Below are 24,376 nucleotides of genomic sequence, written 5' to 3'. Positions count from 1 at the left end.
ATGTGGATGATGGAGCAGGGGGAAGATGGACAAATTGTTGTGGAAATCAACAAGAAAGAAGGAGAGGATGATCTCGGAATGAAGCAGAGAAAGTTTCCTTTAAGAAGTAAACAAAAATGAAGATGTTGAGGAAAACAGGAAATTTGGATTAATTTCTTTATTTTTCAGCTTTTACTGAAATAAAGTTGACCTAAAAATTTGTGTAAATTTAAGGTGTACAGCATGATGAACTTTTTAAACTTATGTACTGTAAAATTATATGAGTTCATGTTCTAATCATGTGTATGTATTTAATGATTTAAAGAAGACGACCAGCTGCTTAAATTAAGAAGATATTATTTGCTGGGAAACATTAAACAAAGAAAAAAGATTTTAAATAAAAGTGAAGTAGGGTATGAAATGAATCAACTATAAAGGTCAAGTAACATTCTGTAAACTGAATACTGTGATTCTGAGATTTTGTAAATTTCCTTATGTAATAGTCTAATAATATATTCAAAAAATGGGTGCAGGGAACATCATCTGGTTCTAGTTCTGAAACCAGATGTGTCAGGATGATAAACGAACCAGGAAATTGGTTAACTCCGGTTATGGAATAGAAAATATCTATAAAAGCTAGCTAATGTAGGAAAAGGAAAGACAAGCACGTAAGTTAGAAAAATATATAAGAATTTTGGGAAGAGAGAATTTGAAGAATAAATTAACTTAAGGGTTTCAAAAGTTCTAGAGAATTCACATCATTAAATGTGTGATCTTTGGAGAGGGTCATGTTTCACACAAAACAAGAAGCTGATCTGGACTTAAATATTGATAATTTATTTCCTCCCCACCTTCTAAAGCATGGGTTTACAAATGAAGGACCCCAGACCAAATGTGGAAAGCTGCCTATTTTTGTAAATAAAGCAATATTTTTGCTTGTTTTCTGTTTTTGTTTTTAGTTCAGAGCCACACACATTTTTAAAAATATTGTTTTTGGCTGCTGTCATGCTGCTATGGCAGAGGTGAGTAGTTGGCACAGAGACTGTAGCCCACAAAGCTTAAAATATTTACCATCTGGCCTTTTTGAGAAAAGCAAAAACAAACACAAAAGCCTGCCAACTGCTTTGGAGAAGTGATTCTCAACAAATGATGGAAGGAAGTGTGCAGTGATATTTGTAAGAGAAAGAGGTTTGAGTGATTTCTGTGATTAGCCTTCCCCAAACACTCACTGCCTCTCCATATCCCCATAGGGATGATATTCAAGCTCTTTTCCCATTGGTTTTTTACCTTCTTTCCCCAAATAGCCACTCTGATTATTTGATCCCCATCTCTATCAGGAAGAGTCATGCTCCTTTTTGCTGCACACAGAGCATGGTGTCCCCGTGAGTGGATAACACAGAATGCACACATAAGCATGCACACACACACACACACACACACAGACACACACACACATGCACAGAGAAAAAGAAAGTAAAAGAAAAGATGCAAACCTAAACAAATGAGCTCTAAAAACATTGAAACTTAGGCCATGGTAGAACAGAAGTTCAGCTCTTATCTTTGAGGGAAGTAAACTGCAGAAGATCATTCTAGGAGCTTTAGATTCCTCACCTGATGATTAGTTATTATCTGGGACTATTAAGGGATGATGTATGTAAAAGCTTCCCAGATGGCTCAGTGGTAAAGAATCCACCTGCCAGCACAGGAGATGAGAGTCCAATCCCTGAGTAAATTCCGTAGAGGAGGACATGGAAACCCACTCCAGTATTCTTGCCTGGAAAATCCCAGGGACAGAACAGCCTGCAGGCTGAAGTCCATGAGGTTGCAAACAGTTGGACAAAAATGAGCAACTGAGCATGCACGCATATGCAAAAGTACTTCATGTTCTGCCAATGTATAGTAAATGGGTAATTATATCCTTGTTTACACTTTGAGGAATGCAACTCATTATTCAGAGATTAGCTTCAAATATTCTTTACCAAGATTTAAAAGTTGGGTTAATCAATCCCTTAACCCTTTGGTTAATAATGATGATATCAATTTCCATATGATAATATTGCTTAGATTAGGTATATTTCTTGAAACAACTGAGAATCTTGCAAAGGAATTATGTATATTTTCTTTCTGTTCCCCCTACCTAATAACTCTTAAGGTATAATGCAGACACAATACTATGCTTGCTCAATGGAATGGCATTATACTTATATGATGTAGCTCAATTAATTCCTTTATGACATGTACTTTCACATGTTTTCTCTAAATGAACCATATTGATATTAATTAAAACTGTTGTAAAGCTGAGGACAAAGTGGATCCTGAATATTAAAAATGAATACAGAAATGAAATTATAACTATCAACATGTAGCACTTCTTATGCAAGGTAGGGAGTATGAAATGAATATAAAATATACTGTGTGTGCTTTTGATAAGTAGTATTGGGATGTCTGTAAAAGAATGAGAGCACAATTTATGAAATACTTGAATGCATTAGAAATAATTAGCATGTCTCCAAAGCATGGAAGTAGGAAGGAAAACAGTTTAGTTAGGACAAGCTAAGTGAACTATTTGACTGTGTAATCAGAAATGACTATACCAAAGCTGAAATTGTAGCTAACAAGTTGCATTTGCCTTCTGTTTTCAGCAAATGGCAGTGAGGTTCATATCAGCAATGTGCGCTATGAAGATACGGGAGCATACACTTGTATCGCAAAAAATGAAGCAGGAGTGGATGAAGACATCTCTTCTCTTTTTGTGGAAGATTCTGCTAGAAAAACCCGTATGTATTGAATACACACACACACACACACACACACACACACACACACACACACAGAGTAAAAAATCTGCTTGCAATGAGATAGACCCAGCTGGGAAGATCCCCTGGAGAAGGGAATGGCAAGCCATTCCAGTATTCTTGCCTGGAGAATCCCATGGGCAGAGGAGCTTGGTGAGTTACAGTCCATGGGGTTGCAAAGAGTCAGACACAACTGACTGATTAACACACACACACACACACACACACACACACACACACACACACACACACACACAGACACCATACTCAACTTTAAGCTCTTTTCAGAAACAGCAGCATCAGAAAATGCTAAGAAATGATTAATTAATTAAAAAATAAACAAACAAAAGCAGTTTTCATATATAGGAAGGAAAGAATTCTTGAAATATTAAAAGTAGATTGAAAGATTAACTACAAGATTGTGAAATGTTCAATATGACATGAAAATGATTTTGTTTCTTTGGCAGATGTATATAAGCTATTTTGAATCCTGTCTTCCCATTTGCTTATACAGGAAATTAAATCCTTTGAAAATTCCCTCTCCTCAAAGATTTGGGATTCTTGGTCCCACAATGCAGCCAAGGCGTATCCTATACACTTAATACCATAATATCATTCTTTTTCCTCTCTTCTGCATTGTAGTCAGTGGTCCATTAGCAGTACATCAACCTTTCTTTGCAGCAGGTAGAGAAGTAAGCCACATGAAACATACATTGCCCTGGCGCCAACAACATACCATGGGCTATGCTCCACTTACTGTTTGAAATCCTTTGTTATCACTGTACATATCTCCTAATTTTCTCATGAAGTTTTAAGAAAAATGTAGTGTTCTACTTAAACATTTTTACTTGGTGAAAGGAATATGATGAGAAGGAGATACTAAAGATGAATTTTTGGTTACAGCTGAACTATAATATTTAGAACACAAAGTACTCCTATAGCATTGATCAAATGAACTACCTATAGGCAAAGACTCAGACACTTTCTTCCTCTGGTACACATGCCACACAGGCCATTTTGGGATTCTTTCTCAATTTGCTTGGACTGACTATTCATCCTCCTCTCTTCAAGGTCAATCTGTTATGCCTGTCTACATCTCATATTAGTCTAAGCTTTTCAGGGACTCTGATATTTTGAGAAACCTTTATATGCTAATTTCTCTGAGCCCAGACTTTGGACAAGGTTCAAGCATTGTCCCTTGGATGTGGGGTATAATTTTTGGTGTGATCCAACATTCTCCTGTAAATGGTTGTTCAGCAGCTTGTTGAAATTTTGGGGTTCTGGCCTTAGAAGATGAGCTCATATCCTTCTACTCTGCCATCTTAATAATACAGTACTTGGGTGCAGTCTCAAAAGTGACAGAATGATCTCTGTTCATTTCCAAGGCAAACCATTCTGTATTGCAGTAATCCAAGTCTATCCCCTTACCAAAAATGCTTAAGAAGCTGAAGCTGAATGGTTCTATGAAGATATAAAAGACCTTCTAGAACTAACACCAAAAAAAAGAGAGATGTCCTTTTCATCATAGGGGACTGGAATGCAAAAGTAGGAAGTCAACAGATACTTGAAGTAGCAGGCAAGTTTGGCCTTGGAGTACAAAATGAAGCAGGGCTAAGAAAGTTTTGCCAAGAGAATGCACTTGTCATAGCAAACACCCTCTTCCAACAACACAGGAGACAACTGTACACATGGAAATCACCAGATGGTCAATACCGAAATCAGATTGATTATATTCTTTGCAGCTGAAGATGGAGAAACTCTATTCAATCAGCAAAACAAGACCAAGATTGACTGTGGCTCAGAACATGAACTCATTGCCAAGTTCAGATTTAAATTGAAGAAGGCAGGGAAAACCACTAGGCCATTCAGGTATGACCTAAATCAAATCCCTTATGACTATACAGTGGAAGGGACAAATAGATTCAAAGGATTAGATCTAATAGAAAGAGTGCCTGAAGAACTGTGGATGGAGGTTCATAACATTGTACAGGAGACAGTGATCAAAACCATCCCCAAGAAAAAGAAATGCAAAAATGCAAAATGATTGCCTGAGGAAGCCTTACAAATAGCTGAGAAAGGAATAGAAGCAAAAAGCAAATGAGAAAAGGAAAGATATATCCATCTGAATGCAGTTACAAAGAAGAGCAAGGAGAGAAAAAGCCTCCCTCAGGGATCAATGGAAAGAAATAGAGGAAAACAATATAATAGGAAAGACTAGAAATCTCTTCAACAAAATTAGAGATACCAAGGGAACATTTCACGCAAAGATGGGCTCAATAAAGGACAGAAAGTGTATGGGCCTAACAGAAGCAGAAGGTGTTAAGAAGAGATGGCAGGAATACACAGAAGAACTATCCAAAAAAAATATTTAATGACCCAGATAACCATAATGGTGTGATCACTCACCTAGAGCCAGACATTCCGGAGTGTGAAGTTAAGTGGACCTTATGCAGCATCACAATGAACAAAGCTAGTAGAGGTGATGGAATCCCAGCTGAGCTATTTCAAATACTGAAAGATGATGCTGCTAAAGTGCTGCATTCAATATGGCATCACATATGGAAAACAGCAGTGGCTACAGACATGGAAAAGTTCAGTTTTCATTCCAATCCCAAAGAAAGGCAATACCAAAGAATGTTCAAACTACCACACAATTGCACTCATTTCGCACACTAGCACAATGATGCTCAAAATTCTCCAAACTCAGCTTCAACAGTACATGAACTGAGAACTTACAGATGTTCAAGTTGTGTTCAGAAAAGACAGAGGAACCAGAGATCAAATTGCTAACATCTGTTGGATCATAGAAAAAGCAAGAAAATTCCAGAAAAAATGTCTGTTTCTGCTTCATTGACTGTGCTAAAGCCTTTGATTGTGTGGGTCACAACAAACTGTCGAAAATTCTTAAAGAAATGGGAATACCAGACTGCCTTACCTGCCTTCTTAAAAATCTGTATGCAGGTCAAGAGGCAATAGTTAGAACCGAGCATGGAAAAATGGACTGGTTCCAAATTGGAAAAGGAATACATCAAGGCTGTATATTGTCACCCTGCTTATTTCTCTTTTATGCAGAGTACATCATGTGAAATGCTGGCTGGGTGAAGCACAAACTGGAATTAAGTTTGTTGGAAGTAATATCAATACCCTCGTATATGCAGATGACACCACAATTATGGCAGAAAGTGAAAGGAACTAAAGAGCCTCTTGATGAAATTGAAAGAGGAACATGAAAAAGTTGGCTTAAAACTCAGCATTCAAAAAATGAAGATCATGGCATCTGGTCCCATCACCTAATGGCTAATAGATGGGGAAACAATGGGAACAGTGAGAGACTTTATTCTTTTGGACTCCAAAATCACTGTAGATATTGATTGCAGCCATGAAATTAAAAGATGCTTGCTCATTGGAAGAAAAGCTATGGCCAACCTAGATAGTATATTAAAAAACAGAGACATTACTTCATTAACAAAGGTCCATTAAGTCAAGGCTATGGTTTTTCCAGTAGTCATGTATAGATGTGATAGCTGGACCATAAAGAAGGCTAGCACCAAAGAATTGGTGCTTTTGAACTATGATGTTGGCAAAGACTCTTCAGAGTCCCTTGTACAACAAGGACATCAAACCAGTCAATCCTAAAGGAAATCAATCCTGAATATTCATTGGAAGGACTGATGCTGAAGCTGAAGCTCAAATCCTTGGGCCACCTGATTCAAAGAATTGGCTCATCAGAAAAGACTCTGATTCTGGGAAAGATTGAAGGCAGGATGAGATGGAGATGACAGGATGAGATAGTTGGATGGCACTACTGTCTCAATGAACATGAGTTTGAGCAAGCTCCAGGAGATGGTGATGGACAAGGAAGCCTGGTGTGCTGCAGTCCATGGGTTTGCAAAGAGTCAGACATGACTGATGGACTGAACAGCCACAAAACATTGTCCTAGTAATCTTCTTATTCCATTCAAACAGTGTGTACATGAGGATATGAATTGATCCAGTGAGGAAGGAAACACTTATCCAGGCCATGGCTACCAGCGTATTTGTACTATATTGTGTCTGGCTAGAACAAATACTTTTATAAGCAAATGTTTTAAGATAAAATTCTAAGGTAGAAAATGAAAAAAGGAAACTCAGTTTAATGACCTAGATAAGGTCCATTAAAATTTGTTTACTCCTTTTATATATTTATGCTAAATATCAATTTTCTATTAACTTCCTATTAGAAATTAATTTTAGGACAAGTAGTTGAAAACTTTACTTGTCCTTGTTCTTTATAATGCTTATGAAGCAGACTTTAATATTGACTCTGTATTTTAATTTTCTTTTAATATTTGTCATATATTTTTCTACATAAATCTCTGTTACAAAATTGAAACATCTAGCCATAGTTTCTTTAATCAATAAATCACACTCTCTAACATCATGGGAATTTGTGAAAATGTTTCTGGATGATTTAGAAAAATTTGGTCATATTGTTCATTTAATTATCAACAGTTCATGAAATCATGTTTTCACTTTATTTCTTACTTATCCCTTCAAACTTTTGCAGGTCAAAATAAATATTTTTAAATAATTTTAAGACTATGTCAGCAATATGCTGTTTAAATCAGAAATGGTGTTTTGATAAGATATAGCAGTGCAGCCTTACTATATTTATTTACGGAATTTTCAAAGCCATCTTATAAGAAACAGTACAAGAGAAAGATTTAGAGACATCTGTTTTCTATGTCTGGAAGTAAAACTTTTATAGATATTACTTACGTACTTAAGTTATGTGAGATTTTAAAGGAAAAAGCATGAAAACTAGAAGAAATGAAGTGAAGTGAAGTGAAGTCGCTCAGTCGTGTCCGACTCTTTGCGACCCCATGGACTGTAACCTACCAGGATCCTCAGTCCATGGGATTTCCCAGGCAAGAATACTGGAGTGGGTTGCCTTTTCCCTCTCCAGGGGATCTTCCCAACCCAGGGATCAAACCCGGTCACCTGCACTGCAGGCAGAGGGTTTACCCTCTAACCCACCAGGGAAGCCCCGAAAACTAGAAGATTTTATTTTTAAAAAATTAGTGAACTTTAGTAAGAATTTTTAACATAGAGTCTACCTTCTCAATGTATTTTAAGGGCACAACACCACATTGCTAAGTACAGGGTCTAAGTTGCACAGTGGAGCTCCAAAGTTTATTCGTGTTGCATAACTACAACTTCAAAACCATTGAACAACTCTTGGTTTCTCCTTTCTCCTCTTCCCCTGGCAATCACCTTGTATTTTCTGCTACTATGATTTTTAATTTTTTTTAGCTATCTCATGTAAGTACAATTACACAGTAATTGTCCTTCTGTGACAGGCTTATTTTAATCAACATAATGTCTTACAGGTCCGTCCATACGGTTCCTTCTTTTTAAGAGTAAATAATATTAGGTTATATGTATATACAATATTTTCTTTATCCATTGATTTGTCAGTAGGTACTTGGGTTATTTCCATATCTTGCATGATGTGAATAATGCTATGTACAACTATGTCTTTGATTCTGATTTCAGTTTTTTACAATATATATCTACAAGTAGGACTGCTGGATCATGTAATAGTTTTATATTTAAACTCCGTGATGTTTTCCATAGTGGCTAAATCTTTTCACATACCCACCAATGAGTCTACACCTTCCAATTTCTTAACATCCTTTCCAATGCTTTTATCTTTTGCTATTTTGATAAAGCATTTCTAACAGTTATGAAATTATATCTCATTTTTTTTTCGCCTCCCTGATGATTAGTGATGTAGAACACTTTTTTATGGTCCATTGGCTATTTATGTCCTTTCCTTATTTACATACTATATACTATATATATATATACTATATTTATTTATACAAATATTTATACAAATATACAAATATTTATATACTATAAAAATCATTTGATCATCCAATTGATGCAAACACAAGATTTAAAACATCTTTTTATCATAAAATTTCTTTTTGCAACACTCTTTTACAATAAAAATGCTCAGCAAACTAGATTGGAAAGAATTTACCTCAACATAGTTAAGCCCATGAATGTTTAAGCACACCACTAACACTATACTCAATGGTAAAAAACTAAAAATCAAAACAAAAAAAAATTTCCCTTCTAAGATCAGGAACAAAACATGAGTACCCACTCTCATGCTTCTATTCAACATAATATTAGAATTCCTAACCTTAGCAATTAGGCAAGGAAAATAAATAAAAGTCATCCCAATCCAAGGAAGAAGAAAAATTGTCTAAGTTTGCAGATTATATGACCTCAAATAGGTAGAATCCCAAAGACTCCAGACCCACATGCACACATACACAAGCCTGTTAGAATTAATAAACATATTCAGTTAAATTGCAGGATGAAAAGTCAACATACAAAATCAGTTGTCTTTCTATATGTTAACAGGGTATATTTGAGAGGCAATTTTGTCCAAGGAGGTGAAAGCCCATACATTGAAAACTATAAGAAACTGATGAAATAAATTGAAAAAAATGCAAATAAATGGAGAGATATCATGATATTCTGTGCTCATACATTCAAAGAATGAATTTTTCTAAAATATCCATCCTAACAAAAGGAATCTCTGATCCAATGCTATTTCCACCAAAATCTCAGTGGCATTTTACAGAAATATATTAAAAAATCCTAAAATTCATATGGAACAACAAAAAATCTAGGATAACTGTAACAAACCTGAAAGGAAGAAAAATTTGAGAATTAAGTCAAAATGCATTACAAAGCCATAGTAATTAAAACAGTTTGTTATTGATATAAACAGAGACATGTAGACAAATGGAACAGAAAATAGAGCCTAGAAATAAATCCACATGTATGCGGTCAACTGACTTTGACAAGGGCTCCAGAATGCTCATTGGCTAAAGGGTAGTCTTTTCAAAAATTAGTGCTGGGAAATAGTATCCACATGTAGAATAATGAAACAGGACCCCCATCTACAAAAACTGGACCCCCATATACAAAAATTGGCTCAAAATGGTTAAAGACTAAGGTATAATACCTGAAAATGTAAACCTCTTATAAGAAGGCATAAGGGAGAAGCTTCCTGATACTTGTTTTGTTAATAAAACCAATGGATTTTAGCTGTAACACAGATATCCAGAACATCACTAATTCATGTCTATATTCTACTATTTTGTAAGCATTCAAACACAGTTTCTTTGTAATAACAGATTTATCTCTCATTTAAATAAAGACTTTTAATTTTTGTTAAATTTGTTTTCCATAAATCTGCTGCACCATTATCATATATACAGTTGTTAATGTGAAAGTAGCAATTTTTAGAAAGTAGTACACATAATTAAAACCAGGATAGAGTCAAATAAGTAAGCTTACTGAGTATAATATTATCAATGATAAAAGAGAATAAATTGAAGCTGTGAGACTGTAGTACAAGGCAGTTTTCTTTGGAATGTTTCCTAGTACTCAATAAACTGTCAGAATTCTGTACAACACCAAAATCAAGGAGAGGACACATCAGGAAAAACTACATCCTTTTGTAAATCTCAAACCTAAGAATTTCTCTGGGTTCTCTTCTAGTAGTTCCATGGACAAAGGCTAATAATATTAACTACACAAGTCACATTTGTATGTTGACAGATAAACATTCTCAAAAAGCTAGAGGAAACATTCACAGACCAATCAATGATGACTCCACTCTTTTTATTTGCACATATTAAAAATTATTGACTTGTCAACCTTCAGCAAAAATAATTTTGGAGGTCTTTTTTCCTTTGAGCAACGGTGAAATACAAAGTACAGTTGACCCTTGAAGAATGCAGGACTTAGGAACCCCAACTGCACTTGCAGTTGAAAATCTGAGGGTAACTTTACAGTCAGCTTTTGGTATCTGCAGTTCCACATCCATGGATTCAACCAACTGCAGAATGTATAATACTGTAGTAGATAATTATTGGGGGAATAAAAGCAAAAACCCTGTATAAGTGGACCCACACAATTCAAACACATGTTATTTATGTATCAACTGTGTATCTAAAAAGCAGATTTCTCTAATTAAGAGCATGGATTTTGCAGTAAGACGTGAGTTAGAATTATTTTTCTACCATATAATAATCCTATGACTTGGAGCTACGACTTAGCCTTTCTGAGCCTTAATATTCTTGTCTGTAACAAGGCATAGATACTAATTCACTAAGAGAATTCTGTGCAGATGTAGAAAAGCCCACACCATAATGCTGGACATTTTACCAACTCCTATCAACTTTCTGAAAATAATTGCTTACTTTTTGCTAGAAACATTGATAAAAATCATTTTAGTAAAACTGGAAAATCTAGTAATTGTTTAGAAATCAGAGAGTTACCAAAATAAATGAAATACATACATAGATTTATGGATAGGGATAGATGTAGAGATAGACGTAGATAGAGATATGGGTGTATATTAACACCTATCATAGATTTATGGATAGGGATAGATGTAGAGATAGACATAGATAGAGATATGGGTGTATATTAACACCTATGGTATTACATATCCAAATATAAAATATTATTATTGTCATACTGGAAATTTACCCTGCTGAGAAGAGTTTAATTTTTCCTTTAATATAGATATTAAGATATTGTGAGTAAAAATAAATATTTTTCCAGGGTCCAGTTTTGCTAGATTTAAAGCAAAAGCTTTACTTTATTTCCCCTTTACATTGGTCAATTTACATTTTTATTATACTAAAGCAATATGTAGTAAGATGCTTTCCTTCTGTTTTCCTTTTGAAAGAGGCAGAGAAGAGATATTGAATACCATGTAGATAGTAAAAAAAGCAGAGAAAGATTTACAAGTTTGGGGCTAAATACACAACACAGACATTAACCATGGCTTCAGAGTAGTCATCCAGTTATTTTCTGTATAACCGAATTCTCATAGTAGTATCAATCTCATTTTTTTCTTACATTTATCAGCAATATGGTGCTGTTGAGAGAAATTCATGCAAAACATCACAGTCCACGGGGTTGATATTTGTTGTGTCTGGATTTTTGAATTGGTGTGAAGTTTTGTCACGTGACAAAATTTGAACTACAAGAGAATGCTGTAAGATAATATAATCTCCAGTTGCGTTAGGGTTAGGGCTTGTATACTAAGATTTAATGGAATGGTATACAGGGAGGATTTAAATGCAGAGAACGGTAGAAATGGGCCCTAGACAGTTGTGTAGTGCTTTTAACAGGGAGGAGAAAAAGATTTGAAATATATGAGGGGGGATTTAGGTAGAGGTAGAAGGTTATTTATTTGGAAACATCTTGCACAGAGCATAAGCACTTAAAGCACTTCCATTCCCTCTGGAAGGCAATCCCCGGAGGGTAACAATTCATCTTCAGAATTATGGTAAATGAAAAGCAATGTGAATGTAGGCTACTCTGGAAAGCTTTCAGGCTTCTGCATGTGTTAAATACTAGGCCTTGATTATATGACATCTTTCTGGGATTTTAGTAAAAGATATGATTAATCTAACTTCTTACAAATATTGAATGATAATATATAAATATGTTACACTAGTATATATACATACATATATATACACACACATATTTTTTATTTTTTCTTTGTCACAAGCAATATTGTGTTGGAAATATTGGCTTTTTACTACATTACTTACATTAGAATTAACCTCAATAGATTAATATTTGTTGATTTTTATGAACTAAAATTAATTATTGTTCTTTAAATGAATGTTTTAAATGAGTTAAACTCTACAATAAGCTTACAAGAATGAACAAATTACATAAATATATAATGATCATATAAGTTAATAATTATTATAAAATGTGATAACTATTATTCACAATACACAGATTTAAAAATATGGTGAAATATAGCCACTTGTACCTAAATATTCCAAAAGCTATCTGAATGTTTAAGAAGTACTTACCTAATTTAGAAGTAGAGGAAAGGGTCTTAAACTAGGTTAAATATGATGTTTTTACATTTAAAGGCAGTTTAAGTATGGTGTCACAAACTTTGGAAATAGAACATATTCTGGTAACATGAACAATTTGATTAACCTTTCTAATTTTCATTTACTTTCTATTTTTAAAGAATACAGAAAATACTTCTAAAGAGCAGTTGTACAGATTTAATGAGATCATTTATGCATGGAATTATCAATGTCTACAGAGGCCAGGATAGTATAAATGAAGAATAGTGTAGTCTATCTGATATGAAGTAAAACTGAAAGTGTTAGTTGTTCACTTGTGTCTGACTCTTTGCAACCCCATGAACTATAGCCTGCCAGGTTCCTCTCTGTCCATGGAATTCTCCAGGCAAGCATACTGGAGTGGGTTGCCATTATAGATGGACCCAGATGCACCAGTTATCAATTAATAATCATTTTTATATTCAACCAACAGGAGTTAGGTAGAATAATTAGGAATTTGGAAAATCTGTAGTTAGAGATATGGTGTGGACATCATAGCCAGGGTGATATTTTAATCCTGATAGTTATGAGCTAAATGCTGGAGTCAAAAAGAATCAAATAAAAACAAATATTTGATAAAAATTAAATAGATTGATAAATGATCATTATTGTTAACTTTATTTAGCATTCACTGAATATTACTCAATAAAAGTACTATACACAAACCATTTTAAAGTAGAGTGAACATTTCATATTTCTTTAGAAAAACCCAAAACTCTTAAATATTTCTCACAGATCTTTACATATGAGCAAACTTTTTATGAAACAAAACGCACTAAGGATAATCAAACTCATGTCAAGGTTAACCATACATGATAAGCATTTATTATTTTTATTATTTTTCATTACTTATCTTAAATTCTAATATTTATGCTCTCAATTTGGTCAACAACATTGTCACATCCTGTAAAGTAATATGTTTCATAAATTATGTCATCTGTTGACCCAAAACATGCTGAAATGATCTGCCTCATGACTTCCATATCTGAATCCTATTTTTTCAAAATAGCACCCTCTTCAATGTCATTAAATAGGCCTACCTGTTCCTAACTCATTGCCGTTTTTTGTACAATGGTAGTGGCTTGTCATCTAACAAGAAGCTATGTGATCTGAATGTCATAAAAATGATAGGTTTACAACAATCATCAGTAATCAGGCATCACTTGCCTACAAAACAAAATACTTCTCTAAGTTTTCTTCTTTTTTTAAATAACCTCCATTTTGTCCACAGGGCATTATATACCTTCAGTGGAATATTCCTATCTCATCTCATGTTACACGACAATTTGCCTAATTTATTTTATGATAAAATTAGGCAAGTAATGATGACATTTTATTTATATTTCCACAGGCATACACACTAAATAAGCTTACATACAGTGAGAGTACTGAGTATAAAATCTCTGTGAAACATTTATAAAATCTGTGTACTAATATTTTGCTATTGATATTCAGGAAAAAATTTTAGGACTCACTTTAATTCCAGAGTTATTATACTTGGTGAATCTTACGCAGAATAGCTGATGCAGGTGGCCTCCAATTTTCATAAATTCAGTTTAGGCCACTTTGCTTTTACAAAAGACTTACATGTATCAGCATTCCCTAACCAAAAGAAACCCTAAAAGTATTTTCATTTTATGAAACATGATAAAAAGAAATAAAAGGAATCCAGATAGGAAAAGAAGAAGTGAAACTCCCGCTGTTTGCAGATGACATGATCCTATACATAGAAAACCCTAAAGACTCTACTAGAAAATTACTAGAGCTAATCAATGAATATAGTAAAGTTGCAGGATATAAAATTAACACACAGAAATCCCTTGCATTCCTATACACTAACAATAAGAGAACAGAAAGAGAAATTAAGGAAACAATATCATTCACCTTTGCAACAAAAAGAATAAAATACTTAGGAGTATATCTATCTAAAGAAACAAAAGACCTATACATAGAAAACTATAACACACTGATGAAAGAAATCAAAGAGGACACAAATAGATGAGGAAATATACCGTGTTCATGAGTTGGAAGAATCAATATTGTGAAAATGAGTATACTACCCAAAGCAATCTATAGATTCAATGCAATCCCTATCAAGCTACCAACGGTATTTTTCACAGAACTAGAACAAATAATTTCTTAATTTGTATGCAAATACAAAAAACCTCGAATACCCAAAGCAATCTTGAGAAAGAAGAATGGAACTGGAGGAATCAACCTACCTGACTTCAGACTCTACTACAAAGCCACAGTCATCAAGACAGTATGGTACTGGTGCAAAGACAGAAATATAGATCAATGGAACAAAACAGAAAGCCCAGAAATAAATCCACGAACCTATGGAAACCCTATCTTCGACAAAGGAGGCAAGAATATACAATGGAAAAAAGACAACCTCTTTAACAAGTGATGCTGGGAAAACTGGTCAACCACTTGTAAAAGAACGAAACTAGAACACTTACTAACACCATACACAAAAATAAACTCAAAATGGATTAAAAATGTAAATGTAAGGCCAGAAACTATAAAACTCCTAGAGGAGAACATAGGCAAAACACTCTTTGACATAAATCACAGCAGGATTCTCTATGACCCACCTCCCAGAATATTGGAAATAAAAGCAAAAATAAACAAATGGGACTTAATTAAACTTAAAAGCTTTTGCACAACAAAGGAAACTATAAGCAAGGTGAAATGACAGCCTTCAGAATGGGAGAAAATAATAGCAAATGAAGAAACAGACAAAGGACTAATCTCAAAAATATACAAGCAACTCCTGAAGCTCAATTCCAGAAAAATAAATGACCCAATCAAAAAATGGGTCAAAGATCTAAACAGACATTTCTCCAAAGAAGACATACAGATGGCTAACAAACACATGAAAAGATGTTCAACATCACTCAGTATCAGAGAAATGCAAATCAAAACCTCAATGAGGTACCATTACACACCAGTCAGGATGGCTGCTATCCAAAATTCTACAAGCAATAAATGCTGGAGAGGGTGTGGAGAAAAGGGAACCCTCTCACACTGTTGGTGGGAATGCAAACTAGTACAGCCACTATGGAGAACATTGTGGAGAGTCCTTAAAAAACTGGAAATAGAACTGCCATATGACCCAGCAATCCCACTCCTTGGCATACACACAGAGGAAACCAGATCTGAAAGAGACACGTGTACTCCAATGTTCATCGCAGCACTGTTTATAATAGCCAGGACAAGGAAGCAACCTAGATGCCCATTAGCAGACAAATGGATAAGGAAGCTGTGGTATATATACACTATGGAATATTACTCAGCCATTGAAAAGAATTCACTTGAATCAGTTCTAATGAGATGGATGAAACTCGAGCCCGTTATACAGAGTGAAGTAAGTCAGAAAGATAAAGAACATTACAGTATACTAACACATATATACGGAATTTAGATAGATGGTGGCGATAACCCTATATGCAAAACAGAAAAAGAGACACAGAAGTACAGAACAGACTTTTGAACTCTGGGGGAGAACGTGAGGGTGGGATGTTTTGAAAGAACAGCATGTATATTATCTATGGTGAAACGGACCACCAGCCCAGGTGGGATACATGAGTCAGGTGCTCGGGCCTGGTGCACTGGGAGGACCCTGAGGAGTCGGGTGGGGAGGGAGGTGGGAGGGGGGATCGGGATGGGGAATACATGTAACTATATGGCTGATTCATGTCAATGTATGACAAAACCCACTGAAATGTTGTAAAGTGATTGGCCTCCAACTAATAAAATAATATTAAAAAAAAAAAAAAAAAAAAAAGTTTTTTCAGACAAAAGGCATGATGACGTGCCAATATATATTAAGAAAATATGTGAATCTTCATTACTTTTCAAGGAAAGCACACCTCATAATCACAGAGAAACACCATTTTACATCCACTAGAATACCAAAAATTAAAAAGCTGCATAACACCAAGACTTGATGAGATATGAAAAATTAGGACTCATTATCCATCAGTTTTAGCCCCCTTTGGAAAGCATTTTGACATTATCTATTTGATTTGGTTTTGCATATGCCTTGGAAAGCAGCAGTTACACATATTAGAGAAACATTGAATGGCCATATATTCAGAAGTTTTTTAGGAAGAACCTGCCATGTACTTAATACTTTGAAATAATAGAGTTTCATTTCATGTGCCTTTTAATTACATCTGTGTTTCCATGGTAGCTGAATTAATTTAATTTAAATACTTTTTACAATGGCTGTAATTTTATTTACATAATTTAAATGTGTGTGAAGCTGTTACTTTCCCAAGTACGTGAATACTATTTCAGCATTACTCCAAATTTATTTGTTGTCTAATGTCTGTTCGAAAAGGGATATTTACAAAGTTTATAAAGTTAACAGGTTTCATTGTAAGGAAAACAAAAAACATACAGAGAACAATAGATTTGCTGGTTTGTGTTTTCACCTAGGAAATATTCACTGAGGAAAGAACACACACAAAGAAATATGCTGCTTGAATATAGCTAACACTGAATAAGATAGCTCTGAACTTTCTGAAAGGCTATAATTTGGTGGAGTTAGAGGTAAAGGACAGCTACAATACATGGTAGAATAACATAATTGCTGTAATAAACACACAAGCTAAATGTGATAGGATTGCAGCTCCAGAAATATCAAATTCCAACTGAGTTGCATTGCATAATCTTTATCGAGGTGATGACATTTGAGTTACTCTTTGGTGGCTGCAGTAATAATTGTACTGCTGGAGACTTAAAATTGTGTCAACTCAGGGAAGAGTCATGAAGTACATGGTGGGTTTTTATTAACTTTGTGTAATATACTAAAAAAAAAAAAAGTTGTTGAGAATTTGCAGTACATGGTGAGAATGTATTATTAGGTAGAAGCAGATTAAGGGAGGCGTTGAACTTTGAGAACAGAAAAAGTCAAGTTAGGGTTTATTTACATGCTATATTTCAGCAAAGGAAAGAAAGTTATTTGGTCTTCCCAGGTGGCGCTAGTGGTAAAGAACTTGCCTGCCAATGTAGGGGACTTTAGAGATGCAGGTTCGATCCTGGGGTCAGGAAAATGCCCTGAAAGAGGGCATGGCAACCCACTCCAGTATTCTTGCCAGGATCCCATTGAGAGAGGAGCCAGTATCCTACAGTCCAAAGGGTTGCAAAGAGTAAGACACAAGTGAAGCAACTTAGCGCAGCATAGTACAGTCATTATTTAGTGATTACCTTAGAGATATACCCCCCAATTTTTTTGTTTTTTTGGCTAGATTTCATTGTTAATATGTAGTAAACATGTGAGTAATTTTTTCTTAGCTGGGTAGGATTAACTGAATTCAAATTGAGAACATAGTTTATAAAACCAATAGTCTTGTGTGTTGATCATTTAATCTCAATATGGAAAACATATTGTGAAACTGTTTCAGTGTGCTGCTGGAACATAGCTAACGTGACCATTCAGTATAAGGTTGGATCATCTTCCTTTTCTCATCTTTGATAAGTCTTTGGCATAATGGCATTTCTCAAAAGATTAGTGTTACTTGATTTATCAGTCTATTTGAACCTCTAAGAAGAAAACATTCAGAAAATATTATTTTTGTAATAAATAATCATATTAAAATAGTCAAGAACTAATTTATGCCTTAGGCTGTTTATGCCTATTAATTTGTAACCAACAAATTAAAGCAAAACTGACAGTGAAAAAACTCTATTATAATAACAGTTAAAAGATGATCTACTGCCAATTTTATGTTTTGTGGCCCTTGAGCAACTTTCACTTCATATCAGTTGGTGCAGTGTTGGCCAGTACACAATTCTGGCTACAGAGACTAATCTGAGTATATTTTGTTTGATACTTAAATAAGTGGGGACTCTGCTCATCAATTTATTTTTAGAATAAATTATTTTACTCCAGATTATTTGGTTAGTTTCATATTTTTAGCACATGGTTACTCTATTTTGCTTTTTAAAAATTATTAGAGAAATTAGCTCAATTAGAGATATTGGTATAAATGAAATTTTAATGAATCCAATATTCAAAGATACTTGGCACAGTGTCTAGCACATAACAAGGACTCAATAAATGTGTTCTGGTTACTGATATAGTTATTATTCTGGGTCATTAATTTTTAGCTTTAAATTAAATATTTAAATTTAATATTTCCTTAAATATATTGGAAAATGGCTAAAATTATGTAATGCTAAAAATGGGTAAAAGTAAAAAATCCTAGGAATAGGACTATTCAAGAAAGAGTTACAGATTAAATATTTTATATTCTGTTTAACAGAAAACTATTTTGAGGTTCAGATTTATTTACAGATTGCTTATACTTTTACCAGCATGTATAACAACTGACAATTTGTTTACTCTTGTATCTTATATGGTCTGTAGCTCCTGTAAGGCTTAATTCCCTTTTTGGATCTCACAGTCACAAGAAATATTTTATGCTTATGTTTGAAAAAATGCCCTCGGAACATAAGATTTCAGAGTTGTATTCAAATCGTATCATTTTCCTTTACCACTCCATCTTGTAGAGAGTGGCAAAGACAAGTTTCATAGTGAATGTTAGTTTAAAAATACATACTCATATATGGCAGGGAAATCATTTTTATATCACATTCACAAAGTCATGCCTAACAGCGTCTTATTTCCAAGAATGAGCAATAATTAGAGGTTACGTGAGTGGGGTCCTTGTCATATCAGAAGGCTTCGGCTGAAAATGCCTCACGTTTCGGTGCCAAGTTCACTCTTCACGTAGCATGGTTGGCTACACTGCTGCTACTTGGCCTAGTTTACTTCTCTCCCTGTCACTTCCCTCTCAACATCTTTGACCCCTTTCTTCTCTTCTCTGTGCCAGTCACTGTAGCAGCTCGAGTACTGCGGCTGTCTGTGGTTTATTCTGCCCTTTTCTCAGTGCTGACAATGGAATGAAGAAAGGCAGCTGGCATTGTTCTCTCTTATCAATACAGAATCTGTATTAGTTGGGATGGGGACAGGAAAGGAGAGGAGAGGAAAGATAGACTCAGAGGAGAACAGAGATGTTTCTTTCTTGCATAATTTTCCAGCATTTATTTCTCCAGTGGCAATTTGAGGTAGTGATTCAGCTAGCAGGAATAACAACGATGTTTCAAATGAAGAAGACAGTGGATTTAAAGTAATATGGGCAGTAACTCCAAATTTCTAAACTTAATGTGTAGCGGTGATTTCTTTACTTGATTTTAGAAATTGAAATCACTTCATCAGGCTTTAATTTTCCCTTCTAACATGATGAGGAAGAATTTTGTTTCTCAATCTCATCTTCAGGCATTTAAAACTAGTGAGGACAGTAACTCGATGGGCAAAACGTTAGGCTCCTAAAAGGGTAGAGATTTAAAATCAGGTAGCATTATGACCAGAAGTCTTAATAAGACAAGGTCTCATCACTTCATGGCAAATAGATGGAGAAACAGTGGAAACAGTGGCAGACTTTATTTTGGGGGTTCCAAAATCTCTGCAGATGGTTACTGCAGCTATGAAATAAAAAGACACTTACTCCTTGGAAGAAAAATTATGACCAACCTAGACAGCATATTAAAAGGCAGAGACATTACTTTGCCAACAAAGGTCCATCTAGACAAGGCTGTGGTTTTTCCAGTGGTCATGTATGGATATGAGATTTGGACTATAAAGCTGAGCGCCGAAGAATTGATGCTTTTGAACTGTGGTGTTGGAGAAGACTCTTGAGAGCCCCTTGGACTGCAAGGAGATCCCACCAGTCCATGCTCAAGTAAAATCAGTCCTGAATATTCATTGGAAGGACTGAAACTCCAATATTTTGGCCACCTGATGTGAAGAGCTGACTCATTTGAAAAGACCCTGATGCTGGGAAAGATTGAGGGCAGGAGGAGAAGGGGACGACAGAGGGTGAGATGGTTAGCTAGCATCACCAACTCAATGGACATGAGTTTGAGTAAACTCCGGGAGTTGGTGATGGACACGGAGACCTGGTGTGCTGCAGTCCATGGAATCGCAAAGAATCGGACATGACTGAGCGACTGAACTGTCCTCTAAACTCCTCTGTCCATGGAATTCTCCAAGACAAGAATACTGGGGGGGGTTGCTACTTCCTACTCCAGGGTACCTTCCTGACTCATGGATTGAACCTATGTCTCTTTCATCTCCTCCACTGATAGGAAGAATTTTTTTTTTTTACCACTGGGGAAGCCCATGTGTGTGTGTGTGTGTGTGTGTGTGTGTGTGTATGCATGCACAATTATTTTCCATTTATACTTATTGCAAATACATTACAATATACAGTAATACAATTATTGGTTATATTCCCTATGTTATACAATTATGTTCTTGAACCTATCTTACGTGCAATGTTTTGTGTCTCCCACTCCCTAATCCCTATATTGCCCCTCCCCTCCACTGATAACCACTAGTTTGTGCTCTGTATCAAGTAAATCAGCTTCTTTTTGGAAATATTCACTATTATTTTGTATTTTTCAGTTTCAACATATAAGTGATATCACACAATATTTATTTTTTTCTGTCTGACTTACTTCACTTAGCATAATGCCCACTAAGTCCATCCATGTTGCTGCAGATGGCAAAATTTCACTCTTTAATGCCTGAGTAATATTCCATTTTATGTGTACATATATTACATCTTCTTTATCTGTTCAGCTTTTCATGAGCATTTAGATAGCTTCCATATCATGGTCATTGTAAATAATGCTGTTATAAATAGTGGGGTGCATATATCTTTTCAAATTAGAATTTTTGTTTTTTGGATATGTATCCTGGAGTGGAATTGCTAAGTCATGTGGTAGTCCCATATTTAGTTTTTCAAGAAACCATCATACTATTTTCTATAGTGATTTGCATCAATTACATACCCACCAACAGTAAATGAGAGTTCTCTTTTCTCCAAATCCTCCCAACTTTTGTTATTTGTGTTCTTTTTGATGACAGCCTTTCTTAGCTATGAGGTGATATCTCATTGTTTTGATTTGCATTTCCCTGATGATTAGCAATATTGAGCATTTTTTCATATTTCCATTTCTCCTTTGGAAAAATATCTAGTCAGTTTTTCTGCCCATTTTTTAAAATATGGTTGCTTTTGTTTTTTGTTTGTTTGGGTTTGATTTTTCTGGTTGTTTGTTTTTTGATATCGAGTTGTATGCTGCATATTAATCCCTTATCAGTTATATCATTTACAAACTAAACAATCCCAAGTTTCACTTTGTTCATCTAAATAATATTTTTAAAACAGGTAGATAAATTCTAATAACTAGGAAAACATAGACTGGTAAGTGAAAATGCTGTGAAAAGTTGAAAACAAAACATCTTGTGGTGTCATCTTAGGTAGGACCTGCCATTCCCTCTCCACTAATATGAGCAAAACAAAGAAACTTGTGCTTTAAAAAAAAAAAAATGAATACTACTTTTAGAATTACATCAGAAAGAAGGAAAATTATTCTATACCAGAAAAAATGCTAGGAAAGACTGTCAGGTTAGCATTGAAATGGCCAGTTCAAATAATCCTATTCAACAAATGACTCAATGAACAAGCTGGACATGCCATGTACAGTTAACTCATCTTGGGACCACCAAGATATTTTGTAATTTGATAACAAGTTCTTCCATGATTAAGCTGAAATTCCTTTATAAAAATTCATTGTTAGTTTATAATCCTCCAATTAATATTTTTACATTGAATTTGTTACTGTGTAACACATATTTGGGTTCTCTATCATAAAACTGTATGAGAACTAAGATGTATTTAAAGTACTTTCAGAAAGAAAATTTCAGATCCAGGATTAGCCATCCTTTTAACCAAGTACTTGTAGTTTTAGGGCTATAGGATGGGGACTTAACAGATTGAGGATGTTAGGTTTTACATTATTGTTTAACGGTGGCAAGCCTGGAACTGTTGTGTTTAAAAGTAAAAAAAAAATTAATATGGAATTTGCTTTATTTGATACAAGGCAAACACTTGAACCAAATTTAAAAAAAGACAAATTGAATTTACTCTGAAACTTGCCATTGGCTTGCTAATAAGACTTTTCATATTTGACAAAGTCTGTCTGAAAAGACATGCAAATATCTCTTCACAGTGTGTATACTCAAATAATAAACTATTTCTCTTCATTAAAAAAGCAATATATATGAACCATATTACTGTTGCAAGGTGCTTCATTTTGAGTAATAACATAAGGTTATTCCCCTTCTGGATCACAGCCTTGTCATATTGCATGGGCTTGCATAACACAATGAAGCTACAAGCCATGTTGTACAGGGTCACACAAGATGGTTGGGTCATAGTGAAGATTTTTGACAAAATATGGTCCCCTGGAAAAGGAAATGGCAACTCACTACAGTATTCATGCCTGAAGAACCCCATGGACAGTATGAAAAGACAACAAATATGACACCAGAAGATGAGTGCCCAGGTCTGAACTTGTCTGATATGCTATCAGGGAAGAGCAGAGGGCAATTACGACTAGTTCCAGAAAAATGAAGTGGCTGGGTTAAAGCAGGAAAGATGCTCAACTATGGATGTGTCTGGTAGTGAAAGCAAAGTTTATGGCTATAAAGAACAATATTGTATAAGAACCTGGAATGTTAGGCCCATGAATCAAGGCAAATTAGATGTGGTCAAGGAGGAAATGGCAAGATTGAACATAGGACATCTTAGAAATCAATGAACTAAAAATGGACAGTTAAGGACAAATTTAATTCAGATGATCACTATATCTACTACTGAGGGCAAGAATCCCTTCAAAGAAAGGGAATAGCCCTCATTATCAACACAAGAGTCTGAAATGCAATACTTGGGTACAACCTCAAAATGACAGAAAGATCTCAGTTTGTTTCCATGGTAAATCACTCAATATAACAATAATTCAAGTCCATGCTCCAACCACTGATTCCAAATAAGCTGAAGTTGATCAGTTCTATGAAAAACTACAGCAGCTTCTAGAACTAGCAACAAACAAGATGCCCTTTTCATCAGAGGATTAGAAGGCAAAAGTAGAGAGTCAAGGGATATTTCAAGGGATATTTGCAGTAATAGCAAGTTTGGCCTTGGACTACAAAATGAACCAAGACAAAGACTAGCAGTGCTTTGTAAACAGAAGATGCTGGTCACAGCAAACACCCTTTTCCAACAACCCAAGAGACAACTCTACACATGGCCATCACCAAATGGTCAATGCAGAAATCAGAATGATTATGTTCTTTGCAGCCAAAAATGAAGAAGCTCTATACAGTCATTCAACAAAACCAAGACCTGGAGATGACTATGGCTCATATCATGAGCTTCTTATTGCAAAATGTAAGCTTAAATTGAAGAAAGCAGGTAAAACTACTAAGTCATTGAGGTTACACCTAAATGAAATCCCTTATGATGATACAATGGAAATGATGAAAAGATTCCAGAGATTAGATCTGGTAGGCAGAGGGCCTGAAGAACTATGGGTGGAGGTTTGTAACATTGTACAGGAGACAGTGGCCAAAACAATCCCAAAGAAAAAGAAATGCAAGAAGGCAACGTGCTTGCCTGAGAAGCCTTTACAAATATCTGAGGAAAGAAGGAGTGAAAGGCAAGGCAGAAAGGGAAAAACATACCCAAGTGAATGCAGAGTTCCAGAGAATAGCAAGGAGAGATA

At 35.0% G+C, this 24,376-nt stretch overlaps 1 protein-coding gene across 3 annotated transcripts in view; it reads left to right on the top strand.

Moving 5' to 3' along the window:
• The window catches only part of FSTL5 (follistatin like 5), an 825,152-nt gene that overhangs the window by 655,028 nt on the left and 145,748 nt on the right, over window positions 1-24,376 (top strand). For all 3 annotated transcript variants that reach the window (XM_065904790.1, XM_065904789.1, XM_065904788.1), the window contains exon 9: window positions 2,622-2,756. In XM_065904790.1, coding sequence (XP_065760862.1) covers window positions 2,622-2,756 — 135 coding nt within the window. The remainder of the gene's footprint in view (window positions 1-2,621; window positions 2,757-24,376) is intronic.

This window comes from Muntiacus reevesi, chromosome 13, assembly GCF_963930625.1.
Source record: "Muntiacus reevesi chromosome 13, mMunRee1.1, whole genome shotgun sequence".
NCBI lineage: Eukaryota > Metazoa > Chordata > Mammalia > Artiodactyla > Cervidae > Muntiacus > Muntiacus reevesi.
This window is presented reverse-complemented; position numbering and strand designations above follow the sequence as displayed.